Raw genomic sequence first — 14663 nt, 5'->3', positions numbered from 1 at the left:
GGTGGCTGAAGCAAAAATTATAACACTGCCTGATATTGTTCTAGATGTATGTATTACATTACAAATGGGAGAGGATAAAGGGATATAAAGAGAGATTCACTTGAAATGGTGAAATGACCACACTGTGCAGCCATTGTGGAAAACAGTATGAAAGTTCCTCAAAAAGTTAAAAAAAAAACTACCCTACTATCCAGTGATTGCACTACTGGCTATTTACCCCCAAAATACAAAATTAATTGAAAGGGATGCATGCACCCCAATGTTTATTGCAGTATTATTTATAATAGCCAAGTTATTGGAGCAGCCCTAGTGTCCATTCACAGGTGAACGGATAAGAAGATATGAGATATAGATATATAATGAGATATTATTCAACCATAAAAAAAGAATGGAATCTTGCCATTTGCAACAACATGGATGGAGCTAAAGAGTATAATGCTAGGCAAAATAAGTCAGTCAGAGAAAGACAAATACCGTACAATTTCATTCATATGTGGAATTTAAGAAACCAAACAAATAAACAAAGAAAAAAAAGGAGAGAGAGAGAGAGAGAGAGAGAGAGAGACAAACCAAGAAATAGACCCTTAACTATTGAGGACAAACTGATGGTTTCCAGAGGGGAGGTGGGTGGGGGAATGGGCAAAATAAGTGGATTGAAGAGTCATTTATGATTACTGAGTAATGTATAAAATTGTTGAATCACTATGTTGTACACCTGAAACTAGTAACACTGTATGTTAACCATGCTGGAATTAAAATAAAAAACTTCAAGAAGTGGCTTTATTAATTGACTATGATAAGTTATGTATATATACTATAATAGCTGGAGTAATCACTAAAAAATTCTACATAAAAGGTCCACTTAAAAATACTATAGATAAGTCAATGGAATTCTAAACAATGTTCAAGTAACACACAGGAAATCAGATAAAACAGAAAAATGAAAACCAGGGAGAATGAACAGAAAAATTAAAATAACAGAGACTTAAACCCTAATATAGAACTAATTTAAGCTATAAATGGTATAAGGACAATTATTTAAAGATAGATATTTGCAAAATGGATTAAAAATGATGCAACTATATGATGTATAATAGAAACTCACTTCAAATATAATGAGATAAGCAGGTGAAAATCAAAATTATGGAAAAAGATGAATTGTGCAAGCATTAGTCAAAAGGAAGTAGGAGTGGCTATGTTAATAGCAGAAAAAGTAACTTCGGAGCAAAGAAAATTACCAGACACAGAGGGGGACATTATAAAATCATAAAGGGGTCAATATAACACAAAGAGTTAGCAATTCTAAATGTGTATGCACCAAATTACAGAGCTCTAAATTATGTGAAGCAAAAACTAGAAACAAGAAACAGACAAATCTATGGTTATATTAGATGTTTCAACAAACTGAACAATAGGTAGAACAGCTAGACAGAAAATCAGCTAGAGTATAAAAGACCACCAACCAAAAAGATCTAATGAATATGTGTAGAACATTCTACCTAACAAAGAAGGTTATGTATTCTTTTCAAGTGCCCATGAGCCATGACAAGATATTCAGGCCATAGACCCCCACAAAATTCAAAAGAATTTGAATGATACAATGTATCCTCTGACCACAGTGAAATGAAACTAGAAATCAATAACAGGAAACTCTCCAATCACTTGGAAGCAAACAACATATTCCTAAATAATCTGTGAATTATAGGGAAAGTTTCAAGGGAAATAAAAAATTTTGCTGAATTGAAAGAAAATAAAAATGCAACTTATCAGAATTTGGAGGACACAGCTAAAGCAGTGCTGAGAGAGAAATTATTATCGCTAAATATTTTCGTTATAAAAGAGCATAAGTGTGAAATGAAGAACGCTTCTCTGTCAACCCCCTCCCCAGAAAAGAGCAAAATAAACCTCAAACAAGAAAAAGCAAAGAAATATTAACAGAAATCAATGACAATGAAAACAGGGGGAAAAAAACCCAGAGAAAATCAGTGAAAGAAAGCCAGTTCTTTGAAAAGATGAATAACTTTGAAAGATCTCAAACAAGAAAAAGAAAAAAAAAAAGACACAAATTATTAACCTCAGGAATAAAATGGGGCACAGCATTGCAGATGTCAAAAGGATGGTAAGGGAATACCATATACAACCCTACACATAGAAATTTGACAACTTAGATGAAATGGACCAAATTTCCCCCAAAATGCAAACTACCACAACTGTTCAGTATGAAATAATTTGAACAGCCCTATATTACTTAGGAAATTGAGTTCATAATTTTAAAACTCCCAAAAAAGAAATCTTAAGGTCCAAATTGTTTCACTGGAGAATTATGCCAAATTTTTAACAAAAAATTAACATCAATTGTATAAATAATCTCTTTCAGAAAGTAGAAAAGAAGGGAGCATGTCCCAGTTTATTTTATGAAGCTAAAATCACCTTGATACCAAACCAGATAAAGACAGCACAAAAGAAGAAAACTGCAGATCAGTATTCCTTATGAATATAGAGCAAAAGTCCTCAACAAAATATCAACAAATCAGCAAAATATAAAAGGAATTATAGACCCCATGACTCCATGATTCTCTTCCAGGGATTTAAGACTGGCCCAATATTTGAAAATCAGTTAGTGCAAGTCACCATATTAACAGGTGAGAGAAGAAAAGGCACATGGTCATATTGATTTGTACAGAAAAAGCATTTGACAAAATCCCACACCTATTCATGATTTTTAAAAATTATCAGAAAAATAGTAATAGAGAGAGTCTTCTTCAGCTTGTTAAAGAACATCTACAAAAATTTTACAGCTAACAGCAATCTTAATGGTGAAAGAATAAAAGCTTCGTCTCTGATTGGGAACAAAGGAAGGATGTCTATTGCCACCATTCTTATTCCACATAATGCTGGAAGTTCTGGTGAGTGCAATTAAGCAAGAAAAAAAAAAAAGTCATATGGAAAGAAACAAATAAAACTGTCTCTATTTGCAGATAATGTGATTGTTTACTTAGAAAATCTCAAGGAATCTACAAAAAATCTCCTGGAATTAATCAGTAAATTCAGCAAGGTCACAGAATACAAAGTCAACATACAAAAATCAATTGTATTGCAGCATACTAACAATGAACATGTGCAGATGGTAGTTAAAATACAATACCATTTACAGTCACTCAAAAAGAGAAGAATATTTAGGTGTAAATCTAACAGAACCTATACAGAACTTTATGATGAAAACTACAAAACCTTGATGAAAGAAATGGAAGAACTTAATGAAGAGACATACCATGTTCATGGATTGGAAGAGTCAACATAGTATAGATGTCAGTTCCCCCTAAATTGATATACAAGTTTAATGCAAATTCTATCAAATTTCTGGTAAGGTGTAGATATAGACAAGATTATTGAATAGTTGATATGTAAGGGCAAAAGAACTAGAATAGCTAAAACAATTTTAAAAAGAATAAAATGGGAAGAATCAACTGCACTCAATTTCAAGACTCATTATATAGCTAGGGTAATGAAGATTATGCAGGTGGAGGGATAGATACAGAAAACGATGAAACAGACTTGAGAACCCAGAAATAGACACACTAAATATCCAATTGATTTTAGACAAAGGTGCAAAAGCAATTCATTGAAATAAAGATGGCCTTTTCAACAAATGGCAGTGACACCAATAAGCCGAAAACAAAACCAAAACAAAATGAACCTTGACCTAAGTCTTAGACACCAATAAGCAGTTAGATGCCAATAAACCAAAAACAAAACAGTTCGACACCAATAAGCCAAAAACAAAACCAAAACAAACATTGACCTAAGTCTTGCAACATAGATAAAAATTAACTCAAAGTAGATCACAGACTTTTACACAAAACACAACACCATAAAACGTTTAGGAAAAAATAAGGAGAGTATCTTCTTAACCTGGGGCTAAAGAGTAGTTCTTAGACTGGGCACCAAAAACACAATCCATAAAAACAAAAACTGACTAATTGGACCTCATGAAAATCACAAGCTTTTGCCCTGTGAAAGACCCTGTTAGGACACTAGGAAGACAAGCTGTACACAAAAAATATTTGCAAGCCACTTATCCAATGAGGGACTGCTATCTAGAATATATAAAGAACTCTCTGCACTCAACATTTAAAGAACCCCAACAAGTCAACTTAAGAAATGGCAATGACATGAACAAGTTCCTGAAGAGGATATAAAGCTGGCAAATGAACACATGAAAAATGTTCCACATCTTTAGCCAGTTGAGAATATGCAAATGAAAACCACAATGAGATATCACTACACACCCATCAGAATGGCTAAATAAAAAAGAGTGACAGCACTCAGATGCTAGTAAGATAAAGAGAAACTGAATAACTCATAGATTGCTGGCAGAAATGTCAAATGGTACAACTACCTGGAAAGAACTTTGGCAGTTCTTTAAACAAGGAAACATGCAACTGTCATATGACCCAGCAATTCCACTTCTGGGCACTTAGCCTAGAGAAACGAAAACATGCATTCACACAAAAACTTGTGCACTGATGTTTGGAGCAACTTTATTTGTAACAGTCCCAAATTGAAAGGAACACGAAAATCCTTCAACAATGTTTAAACAAGCTATAGTACATCCATACTACAGAATATTACTCAGAAATGTAAAGGAATGAATTATTGATACATACCACAACCTGGGTGGATCTCAGATGTTTATACCGATCGTGAAGTTTCCATTTTTCCAAATCATTCATCTTTTCATCTTCTATTTGTATACCATTTGCTTCTATTGTATACCATTCCTGAAATTCAGTGTTATAGAACTGGAGAACGGGTTAGTAGTTGTCAAGGGTAACGGAAGAGGTGGGGGTGAGAGGAAAATGGGTGTGACTATAAAAAGGCAACTTGAGGCGTCTTCATGGTGATGGATGTATTCTGTACCTTGACTTTATCACTATCAGTGGCCTAGTTGTGATATCATTCGATAGTTTTGCAACATGCTAACCCTAGGGGAAACAGAATAATTCATTCATGGGTTTGCTCTGGATTATTCTTATAACTGCAGGTTACTCTATATCTCAAAATAAAATGTTCATGAAAGAACACACAAGGATCACTTCTACAACATACTGTAATGTGCTTGCCTTTGCTTCATAACATCCAGACATTGCACAAAGAAGGAGAGCAAAAGCAAAGCAAATAAGACAGAAACATTCCCCTGCCATAGAATTTATAACATTGGACATGATCATTTGTACAGTGCAGTTTTGCAATGACTTATTTTAAATACCATGCGTCACCAGTTATGTCAGTTCTTCACTGTGTTTGAACTTGGCTCTTCCTACACTGTGGCCAGGTACATATATGAGTTATGTAGGCCACTTTCCTAATGGAAAGTTAAGAATTCTTGTTTGTACAAAACTTAAACAATGGAAATTATTCATCTTCTAAATATCGATTAACAAGTAATTGTAGATAAGGAATACAGGAAAGTCGTGAAGACGTCCGGATCACCAGTGTGAGAAAAGGAGACTTCACTGATGGGTGGCTTCACGGTTTTCATGCCCCCAGTTGCCTGATAGTGCCCAACAGTGCGTTACAGGAATGATCACGTGCCATTTCAGGGGCATCTAGAAATGATTGCAATATTGGAGTAGTGACAAGCACAATGTTTTAAAATTCTTGTGGTAACTATAATGGGATATGAAAGTATGGGTGATTGCTCCAAGAACACACATGTTGGATGTGGTATTGTAAAGTCAGTGCTGCCACAGGAAGAAATGAAAAGAAGGAAGACGTTTATTATACTAATCGGTCAGAGAGGGGGGCCGTAGAGAAGGGCCAGTGCAGGCCACGCAGGGCCTCAGGGAAAAGCACCAGTATCAGTCAGGAGGCAGAAGATAACAGCCAGAGAAAAGCCTGTGCCTGAGCCTTTACTGGGGCCTTCTCAGAAAAGGCGAGGCAGGGCAGGGAAAACAATTTAGGATTGGCTACTTTGAATAATTCTTGTTGGTTTTGGGCTAGACGGGTGGTTTCTGGTTGCCTGGTACTTGGCCTTAGGATGATTTCAGGCCGGGGAAGTATTAGTGTGTGAGCATTAGAAAAGGAAGTAGATAGGGATATAGACTCAAAATTGGTTGGTTTGCATGTGAAAGGTATACTTCTGGCTGGCTGAGCCCTGTGCGCTCTCCAAGAACTGGCTAGTCCTGGGAGGGCAGTCTCCACCCAGTAGTGGAGCCTCCCGATAAAGTCATGGACTTCCTGAAATCAAACTCAGGGCTAGTGTGTATTTGTAGGCTGCTAAGGATTTGACAGAGGGCAGATCTGATGATGTGGGATGACAGGAGCCATAGACATAGAATAAAGAGAAGGTAAGAGTGTAGAATCCATAACACAAGTGAGGAAGTGCCGGCATTTCACAGAGGCAGGACCTCCCATCCGTGCTAACCCTAGGAGAGGCACGGAGAATGGGTACAAATGTGTATCTTTGCAAGACTTGGTGGTAAGAAGTTGCTCTTACTTGATTGCCTTGAGTTTCCTAGTGAGTTACAAAGCAGGAACGGTATCTCAGAGTGGAGAGGGTTGGGCAGGTATCCAGGGGAACTAGTAATTTTAGAAAGTGAGAAAGTGAACGCATTAGAGAACTTTTTAGGATTGCAGGACATTGTTGAGTGACCACAGATTTAAGTCAGCTGTTTTGTATCTTTTTCTTGAACAAAATTGAGCTATAGGTTGCTTGTAAGCCTACTGGTATCTGGAAAACAATGTTTATTTTATTTTTTTTTATGATTTTTTATTATATTATGTTAGTCACCATACAGTACATCCCCGGTTTCCGATGTAAGGCTCGATGATTCATTAGTTGCGTATAACACCCAGTGCACCATGCAATACGTGCCCTCCTTACTACCCATCACCGGTCTATCCTATTCCCCCACCCCCTTCCCCTCTGAGGCCCTCAGTTTGTTTCTCATAGTCCATAGTCTCTCATGTTTCATTCCCCCTTCTGATTAACCCCCTTTCTTTATCCCTTTCTTCCCCTACTGATCATCCTAGTTCTTCTGTTCCATAGATGAGAGAAATCATATGATAGTTGTCTTTCTCTGCTTGACTTATTTCACTTAGCATTATCTCCTCCAGTGTAGTCCATGTTGCAGCAAATGTTGAGAACTCGTTCTTTCTGATAGCTGAGTAATATTCCATTGTATATATGGACCACAACTTCTTAATCCAGTCATCTGTTGAAGGGCATCTCGGCTCCTTCCACGATTTAGCTATTGTGGACATTACTGCTATGAACATTGGGGTGCATATGGCCCTTCTCTTTACTACGTCTGTATCTTTGGGTAAACACCCAGTAGTGCAATGGCTGGATCATAGGGTAGCTCAATTTTTAACTTTTTAAGGGACCTCCACACTGTTTTCCAGAGTGGCTGTACCAGCTTGCATTCCCACAAACAATGTAGGAGGGATCCCCTTTCTCCACATCCTCTCCAACAATTGTTGTTTCTTGCCTTGTCTATTTTTGCCATTCTAACTGGCATAAGGTGGTATCTCAGTGTGGTTTTGATTTGAATTTCCCTGATGGCTAATGATTTTGAACATTTTTTCATGTGTCTGTTAGCCATTTGTATGTCTTCATTGGAAAAGTGTCTGTTCATATCTTCTGCCCATTTTTTGATTTGTTTATTTGTTTCTCATGTATTGAGTTTGAGAAGTTCTTTGTAGATCTTGGATACCAGTCCTTTATCTGTAGTGTCATTTGCAAATATATTCTCCCATTCCGTGGGCTGCCTCTTAGTTTTTCTGACTGTTTCCTTGACTGTGCAGAAACTTTTAATCTTGATGAAGTCCCATAAATTCATTTTATCTTTTCTTTCTCTTGCCTTTGGGGATGTATCATGAAAAAGGTTGCTTTGGCCGATGTCGTAGAGGTTGCTGCCTATGTTCTCCTCTAGAATTTTGATGGATTCCTGTCTCACATTGAGGTCTTTCATCCATTTGGAGTTTATTTTTGTGTATGGTGTGAGATAGTGGTCAAGTTTCATTCTCTTGCATGTAGCTGTCCAATTTTCCCAGCACCATTTATTGAAGAGACTGTCTTTTTCCCACCGGATGTTTTTTCCTGCTTTATCAAATATTAGTTGCCCAAAGAGCCGAGGATCCATTTCTGGGTTCTCTATTCTGTTCCATTGGTCTATGTGTCTGTTTTTGTGCCAGTACCATGCTGTCTTTGTGATCACAGCTTTGTAGTACAGCTCGAAATCCGGCATTGTGATGCCCCCAGCTTTGTTTTTCCTTTTCAACAGTTCCTTGGAGATTCAGGGCCTTTTCTGTTTCCATACAAATTTAAGGACTATTTGTTCCAGTTCTTTGAAAAATGTCCTCGGTATTTTGATCGGGATAGCATCGAAAGTGTAGATTGCTCTGGGTAGCATGGACATTTTAACTATGTTAATTCTTCCGATCCATGAGCATGGAATATCTTTCCATCTTTTTATGTCTTCCTCGATGTCTTTCAAGAGTGATTTATAGTTTCTAGAATATAGGTCCTTTACGTCTCTGGTTAAGTTAATTCCAAGGTAACGTATGGTTTTTGGTGCTATTGTAAATGGGATGGATTCCCTAATTTCTCTTTCTTCAGTCTCGTTATTCGTGTATAGAAATGCAACTGATTTCTGAGCATTGATTTTGTATCCCGCCACGTTACTGAATTGCTCTATAACTTCTAATAGTTTGGGAGTGGCTTCTTTTGGGTTTTCCATATAGAGTATCATGTCATCTGTGAAGAGAGACATTTTGACTTCTTTGCCAATTTGAATACCTTTGATCCCTTTTTGTCATCTGATTGCTGTTGCAAGGACTTCTAGTACTATGTTGAATAATAGTGGTGAGAGTGGGCATCCTTGTCGAGTTCCTGATATTAAGGGAAAGGCTTCCAGCTTTTCCCCATTGAGAATAATATTTGCAGTAGGCTTTTCATAGATGGCTTTTATGAGATTGAGAAATGTACCCTCTATTCCTACACTCCGAAGGGTTTTAATCAGGAAAGGATGCTGTATTTTGTCAAATGCTTTTTCGGCATCAGTTGAGAGGATCATATGGTTCCTGAGTCTTTTCTTGTTGATATGTTGTATCACGCTGATTGATTTGCAAATATTGAACCACGTTTGCATCCCAGGTATGAATCCCACTTGATCATGATGGATAATCCTTTTAATGTACTGTTGGATTCTATTAGCAAGTATCTTGTTGAGGATTTTGGCGTCCATATTCATTAGGGAAATCGGTCTGTAATTCTCCTTTTTGAGGGGGTCTTTGCCTGGTTTGGGGATCAAGGTAATATTGGCCTCATAGACTGAGATTGGTAGCTTTCCTTCTGTTTCTATTTTTTGAAATAGCTTTAGGAGAATAGGTATTATTTCTTCTTTGAATGTTTGGTAGAATTCCCCAGGAAAACCGTGCGGGCCTGGAGTTTTGTTATTTGGAAGGTTGTTTATCACTGACTCAATTTCTTCATAATTAATTGGCCTGTTTAAGAAATCAATTTCTTCCTGTTTCAATCTTGGTAGTTTATAGGTTTCCAGGAAGGATTCCATCTCTTCCAGATTGTTTAGTTTATTGGCATATAGCTGTTGATAAAAATTTCTAATAACCCTTCCAATTTCAATGGTGTTCGTCGTGACCTCTCCTTTTTCATTCATAATTTTAATAATCTGGGTCCTTTCTCTTTTCTTTTGGATAAGTCTTGCCAGTGGTCTGTCAATTTTATTGATTCTCTCAAAGAAGCAGCTTCTAGTCCTGTTGATCTGCTCTACTGTACTTCCGGTTTCTGATTGATTGATTTCTGCTCTAATTTTGGTCAGCTGCTTCCTCGTGCGTGGGTTAGGCCTGTCCCTCTGTTGCTGTTCCAGCTTCTTGAGGTGAGAATATAAAAACTGCATTTTAGATTTTTCTATTCTTTTGAGTGAGGCTTGGATGGCTATGTATTTCCCCCTTAGGACTGCCTTTGCAGTATCCCATAGGTTTTAGACTGTTGTATTTTCATTCTCATTGGTCTCCATAAATTGTTTAATTTGATTTTTGATTTCCTGGTTTATCAAGTCATTCCTGAGCAGGATGGTTCTTAGTCTCCAAGTGTTTGAGTTTCTTCCAAATTTTTCCTTGTGGTTGAGTTCCAATTTCAGAACGTTGTGGTCTGAGAATATGCAGGGGATAATTTCAGTCTTTTGGTATCGGTTGAGACCTGTTTTGTGTCCCAGAACATGGTCTATTCTTGAGAATGTTCCATGGGCATTAGAATAGAATGAGTATTCTTTGGTTCTGGGGTGTAGTGTTCTATATATATCTATGAGGTCCAACTCGTCAAGTATGGCATTCAAAGCCTTTGATTCTTTGCTTAGTTTTTGCCAGGGTGTTCTGTCTATTTCTGATAGTGGAGTGTTGAGGTCCCCTACTATTAATGTATTTTTATCTATATGTCTCTTTATTCTGGTTAAGAGTTGGCTTTTGTATTTTGCTGCTACCCTGTTGGGGGCATATATATTTATAATTGTCATATCCACTTGTTGAATACTTCCTTTAAGAATAATATAGTGCCCTTCTGCATCTCTAACTATAGTCTCTAGTTTAAAATCCAATCTATCTGATATGAGAATTGCTACCCCAGCTTTCTTCTGAGGTCCATTTGCGTGAAAGGTGGTACTCCATCCCCTTACTCTCAGTCTGAATGCATCTTTGGGTTCGAAATGAGTCTCTTGTAGACAGCAAATGGATGGGTCATTTCTTTTTATCCAATCTGCAACCCTGTGGCGTTTATGGGAGCGTTCAAACCATTCACATTGGCACTAAGAACTGAGAGATAGAATTTTAATGATGCCATGTTGCCAGTAAAGCCTTTGTTTGTATTGGTTGTGACTTTCTTTTGTGTATCACTCTTGGGGCCTTTTTACCTTTATAGAACCCCCCTTAATATCTCCTGTAGGGCTGGTTTCATGGTTATGAAATTGGTTAATGACTGGCGACTCTGGAAGGTCTTTATTTCTCCATCAATTCTGAATGACAGCCTTGCTGGATAAAGGATCCTTGGCTGCATGTTTTTCTCTGAAAGAGCTTTAAAAATGCCCCCCTCAACCCTTTCTCTCATTCCAGGTGTGTGTAGACAGGTCTGACGTAATTCTGATGCCTTTGCCTTGGTACGTGAGAAATTTCTTTGCCCTGGCTGCTTTCAATACTGTATCCTTGGATCACATATTTGCGAATTGCACTATGGCGTGACATGGCGTAGGTTTGTTGTGGTTGAGCTTGGGAGGGGTCCTCTCTGCCTCTTGGACACGAATTGGAAAACAATGTTTAAATATTTCTGTTTGACATAATTTCTAATAATTATTTCTAATTATTATTTCCTACTACAAGAAAGAAAGTTGTAAACAATGATCAGAATGAAGGTTAAGTATTAGAACAGAATAAATTATGATTTGTATAATTTAGATTTGGCTGAATCCAGCAAAGTTTATAATTAATTATCATATATAATCATAATAATTTGTATCTTGACTATAACTTCAGCATTAGGGTTCTTGCATAACCCATGGCCCAGTAACTTATTAGAAATCCTTCCTAATATCTGTATTTATGTTATCTTTCAGTATGGACCAGTATTCACAGTCTTTGTTATGGGCACCCGAATGACCTTTGTTACTGAAGAAGAGGGAATTAATGTGTTTCTAAAATCCAAAGAAGTAAATTTTGAACTAGCAGTGCAAAATCCCGTCTATCGCACAGGTAAAGAATACGTTCAGATAGTTTGTTTGAGATACGGCATCGGAGTCCAACAGTAGCTTTGTTAACGATTTATCCTCACTCCTCTATCAAGAATGTTGACGGCCCCTTCCTTATTTAACTCTTTAAAATCAGGACAGAAGGTAGAAAGAATATCTGATGAGTTTGGTTGTTGAAAAACAAATTATTGGCAGCCTCATGTAAGTCTTAAGGAGACGTGGGTAAGAGATGAGTTTACCTCATTGCTGTTTACTTTGGAAAATACTCGGAATCTGTATCCTGTTACAGCTCCCAAGATGCCGTTCACTCTGTTCTCCTGCTGTGTAGACAGTGTTCCACGGGCTGTAGCTCTTGGCTTGATCACATGTTGCTACTCTGCTCACTGAAAGTAGAATGCCTCCTCACTGCTTAGTATGCCCTTTCCTGTGCCATTTCCTGACACATTCCATAGGGCTATTAAGGTAAGTGGGGCTTGGCTTCATGTAATTGGTGGCCTGCTGTTCTCCATCCTCAGAGAAGGCTGGATTGTACTTGTCTGCATGCTTCTGGTGTGACTGTCCAGCTTATTTCTTTCCAGGCTGCAAACGTGTGGTGCTCAGGCCATTTGTCTTCCCAAGAATGCGGAGCTGTTTCATTTTGCTGCCCGATTCTTTTCTCTGCTTCCCTAATGTCTATGCTTACTTCTGTTGTCAGTGGCTTCTTTCTCTTGGTTTCCTCTTTGGCTTCTTTCTTCATGTTACCTCTCATGTATCTCTTGCCATTAAAACGAAAAAAAATTTTAAAAGCTGTCAATAACCAAGAGCATGATGGTTATTTCTTCTTGCCTGCAGGAAGATCACAGCATGTGGGTTAAATTCTTTGACTGTTTAGTGCTTCTCGATATTTAAACTGTGGAATTTCAGATCAAAGAATATAAATATTTTGAAGTTTAAAGGCTCTTGATCTGTAAGTTCACATATCCTTTCAGAAAAATATGCCAACTTCCTCACTGATCAGGGGTGCTTGAAAGTGATCAAGTTTTTTTACCTCTGCCTCCTCTGGGGACTTTCATGTTTAAATATTTCTATTTAATAGACAAAATATGTTAATATGCGCTCGAGCCAGATTCCCATTCCTCTCATATATTCCTCCGTTATGGAGAAGTTGTATGTTCGGGAAATCAAAACATTATTTTTAATTCACTAATACAAAATGTAACCTACGCATAATAGGGTGACAAAATAGAAAACTAAAAACTATTTTTTTTGAAAAAGTTACTTTACAGATAATAAAACAGGATTAAAGAAAAATATAAAAGAATAATGAGTTTAAAAACTTAAACTCTTACTAGCCGAACTCAAGCAGGCGTGTGTATCGTGGAAGGAACATGAACACTAATACAAAGGATGTAGTGGGGTCAAAGCTCCTCATGCGGTTAGGAAGTGTTGGCACTTGAAGGAGAAATAGAAGGTAGCAGGAGAAACGTATGGCTTATAGTTGTGGGTGCTTGGGAATGGGGTGAGGTTGGTCAAGGAGAGAGTGTTTTGAGCAGATAGAACACCTAATAAAAATGCTGGGAAATATAAATATTGGAAATATCACACTGCACCTGAGATACAAATTTGGGGGGAGAAGGGCCTGGAAATGTCACTGGAGAACTAGAAAGATGGTAGAAGGCTTTGTGTAAACTTTGTTAAGGGTGGGAAGCCAACGAAAGCTTTTAGATGTGGAGATAAAATCACTGGATTTGTGCTTCCCAGAGGCCCCCCTAATCACCCATTTGTAGATCACTCCTGAATGTGAATTTCCTGAAAGACTTTTACTGTTTCACGGGATAGGTTGAATCTTCACCTCCTTATACTTGCAGGAGGTGATTTTATGTATTGGGAAGACTTTGGTTCCAGTCCCTACTGACCAAGTGATAGCAGAGGTAGATTGACTGTTTGCTTCAAGGAGTTGTTGCTTCTTTTGAAAAGTTTTCTCTGTTTACAGCATCAATTCCAAAGAATACTTTTTTAACACTGCATGAAAAACTTTATATCATGATGAAAGGGAAAATAGGGACTTTCAACCTATATCAACTCACTGGACAACTGACTGAAGAATTACATGAGCAACTGGAGAATTTAGGCAATCATGGGACAATGGAGCTGAACAGCTTAGTAAGGTAAATAGATGTATTAGTAGTATTTGCTCTTGTTGTTTTTTTGTTTGGGGGGTTTTTTGGAATAAAAAACTTTGAAGCCTGTGCATTGAACTTGAAAAATTATCTGGTGGATTAATGAAGTCCATCTAACTAGGTAATTAAGAGATTATACTAATCCTTTACATGTTAGTTAATGAGCAAGTTTTCATTAGCACTCCAATTTTAAGGTGAACAAAGAAGCCAATACAATCATCTTAATACATTTACAGTAATTTCTCCTCATTCCATGCCATGTAGAACATACCTACCTGGAGGGGATGCTGAGAGATAGGTGAGACAGGAAAGGGCGTTGGAGGGAGGCAAGTGGCCTCAGCCATGTTTCAAAGCTTTCTGGCAAAGGTAAGGGCTGGGCCTAGGAGCCGTGAGAAAAATTCTTCGCATGCGTAAGGAGATTTGGTAAATTGAAGTTACCAGCTGGGCACTTTTCCATCTCAGTGGGATACTGGGATCCTGAAGGCAGGATTCAATAGTTCAGACTCATAAAAAAGAACAACAGTTAATATTTTGCTAGAGGTCCAGAAAGAGAGAGAGGAAAAAACAACAGAAAAGGCAAGCCACTAACTAAACTTTTCCCATGCCCAGTATCTACAACAAAACCAAGCAAATTCTGGGTATCTTTGAAACTTCGGGGGAAGGAGACCCTGAAAAACTTCTAGTGAGGAAGGAATGGCAAATAAAAGTGAAACAAACAGTACTTAGTGTTACTAATCTAGGTCAT

The 14663-nt window shown here is 37.6% G+C and overlaps 1 protein-coding gene across 7 annotated transcripts in view; it reads left to right on the top strand.

Annotated features, from left to right (window-relative positions):
• The window catches only part of LOC113261234 (24-hydroxycholesterol 7-alpha-hydroxylase), a 90917-nt gene that overhangs the window by 7236 nt on the left and 69018 nt on the right, over positions 1 to 14663 (top strand). For 3 of the 7 annotated variants that reach the window (XM_026507312.4, XM_048219746.2, XM_057304008.1), the window contains exons 2-3: positions 11628 to 11763; positions 13732 to 13906. In XM_026507312.4, coding sequence (XP_026363097.1) covers positions 11628 to 11763; positions 13732 to 13906 — 311 coding nt within the window. Of the gene's footprint in view, positions 1 to 11130; positions 11267 to 11627; positions 11764 to 12614; positions 12706 to 13731; positions 13907 to 14663 lie in introns of those variants that run through there. The other 4 variants (XM_057304010.1, XM_057304009.1, XM_057304012.1 and 1 more) reach the window with 4 other exon arrangements.

This window comes from Ursus arctos, unplaced genomic scaffold (assembly GCF_023065955.2).
Source record: "Ursus arctos isolate Adak ecotype North America unplaced genomic scaffold, UrsArc2.0 scaffold_29, whole genome shotgun sequence".
Classification (NCBI taxonomy): Eukaryota; Metazoa; Chordata; class Mammalia; order Carnivora; family Ursidae; genus Ursus; species Ursus arctos.
Note: the sequence above shows the minus strand (reverse complement) of the source record. Positions and strands in the feature narration are given on the sequence as shown.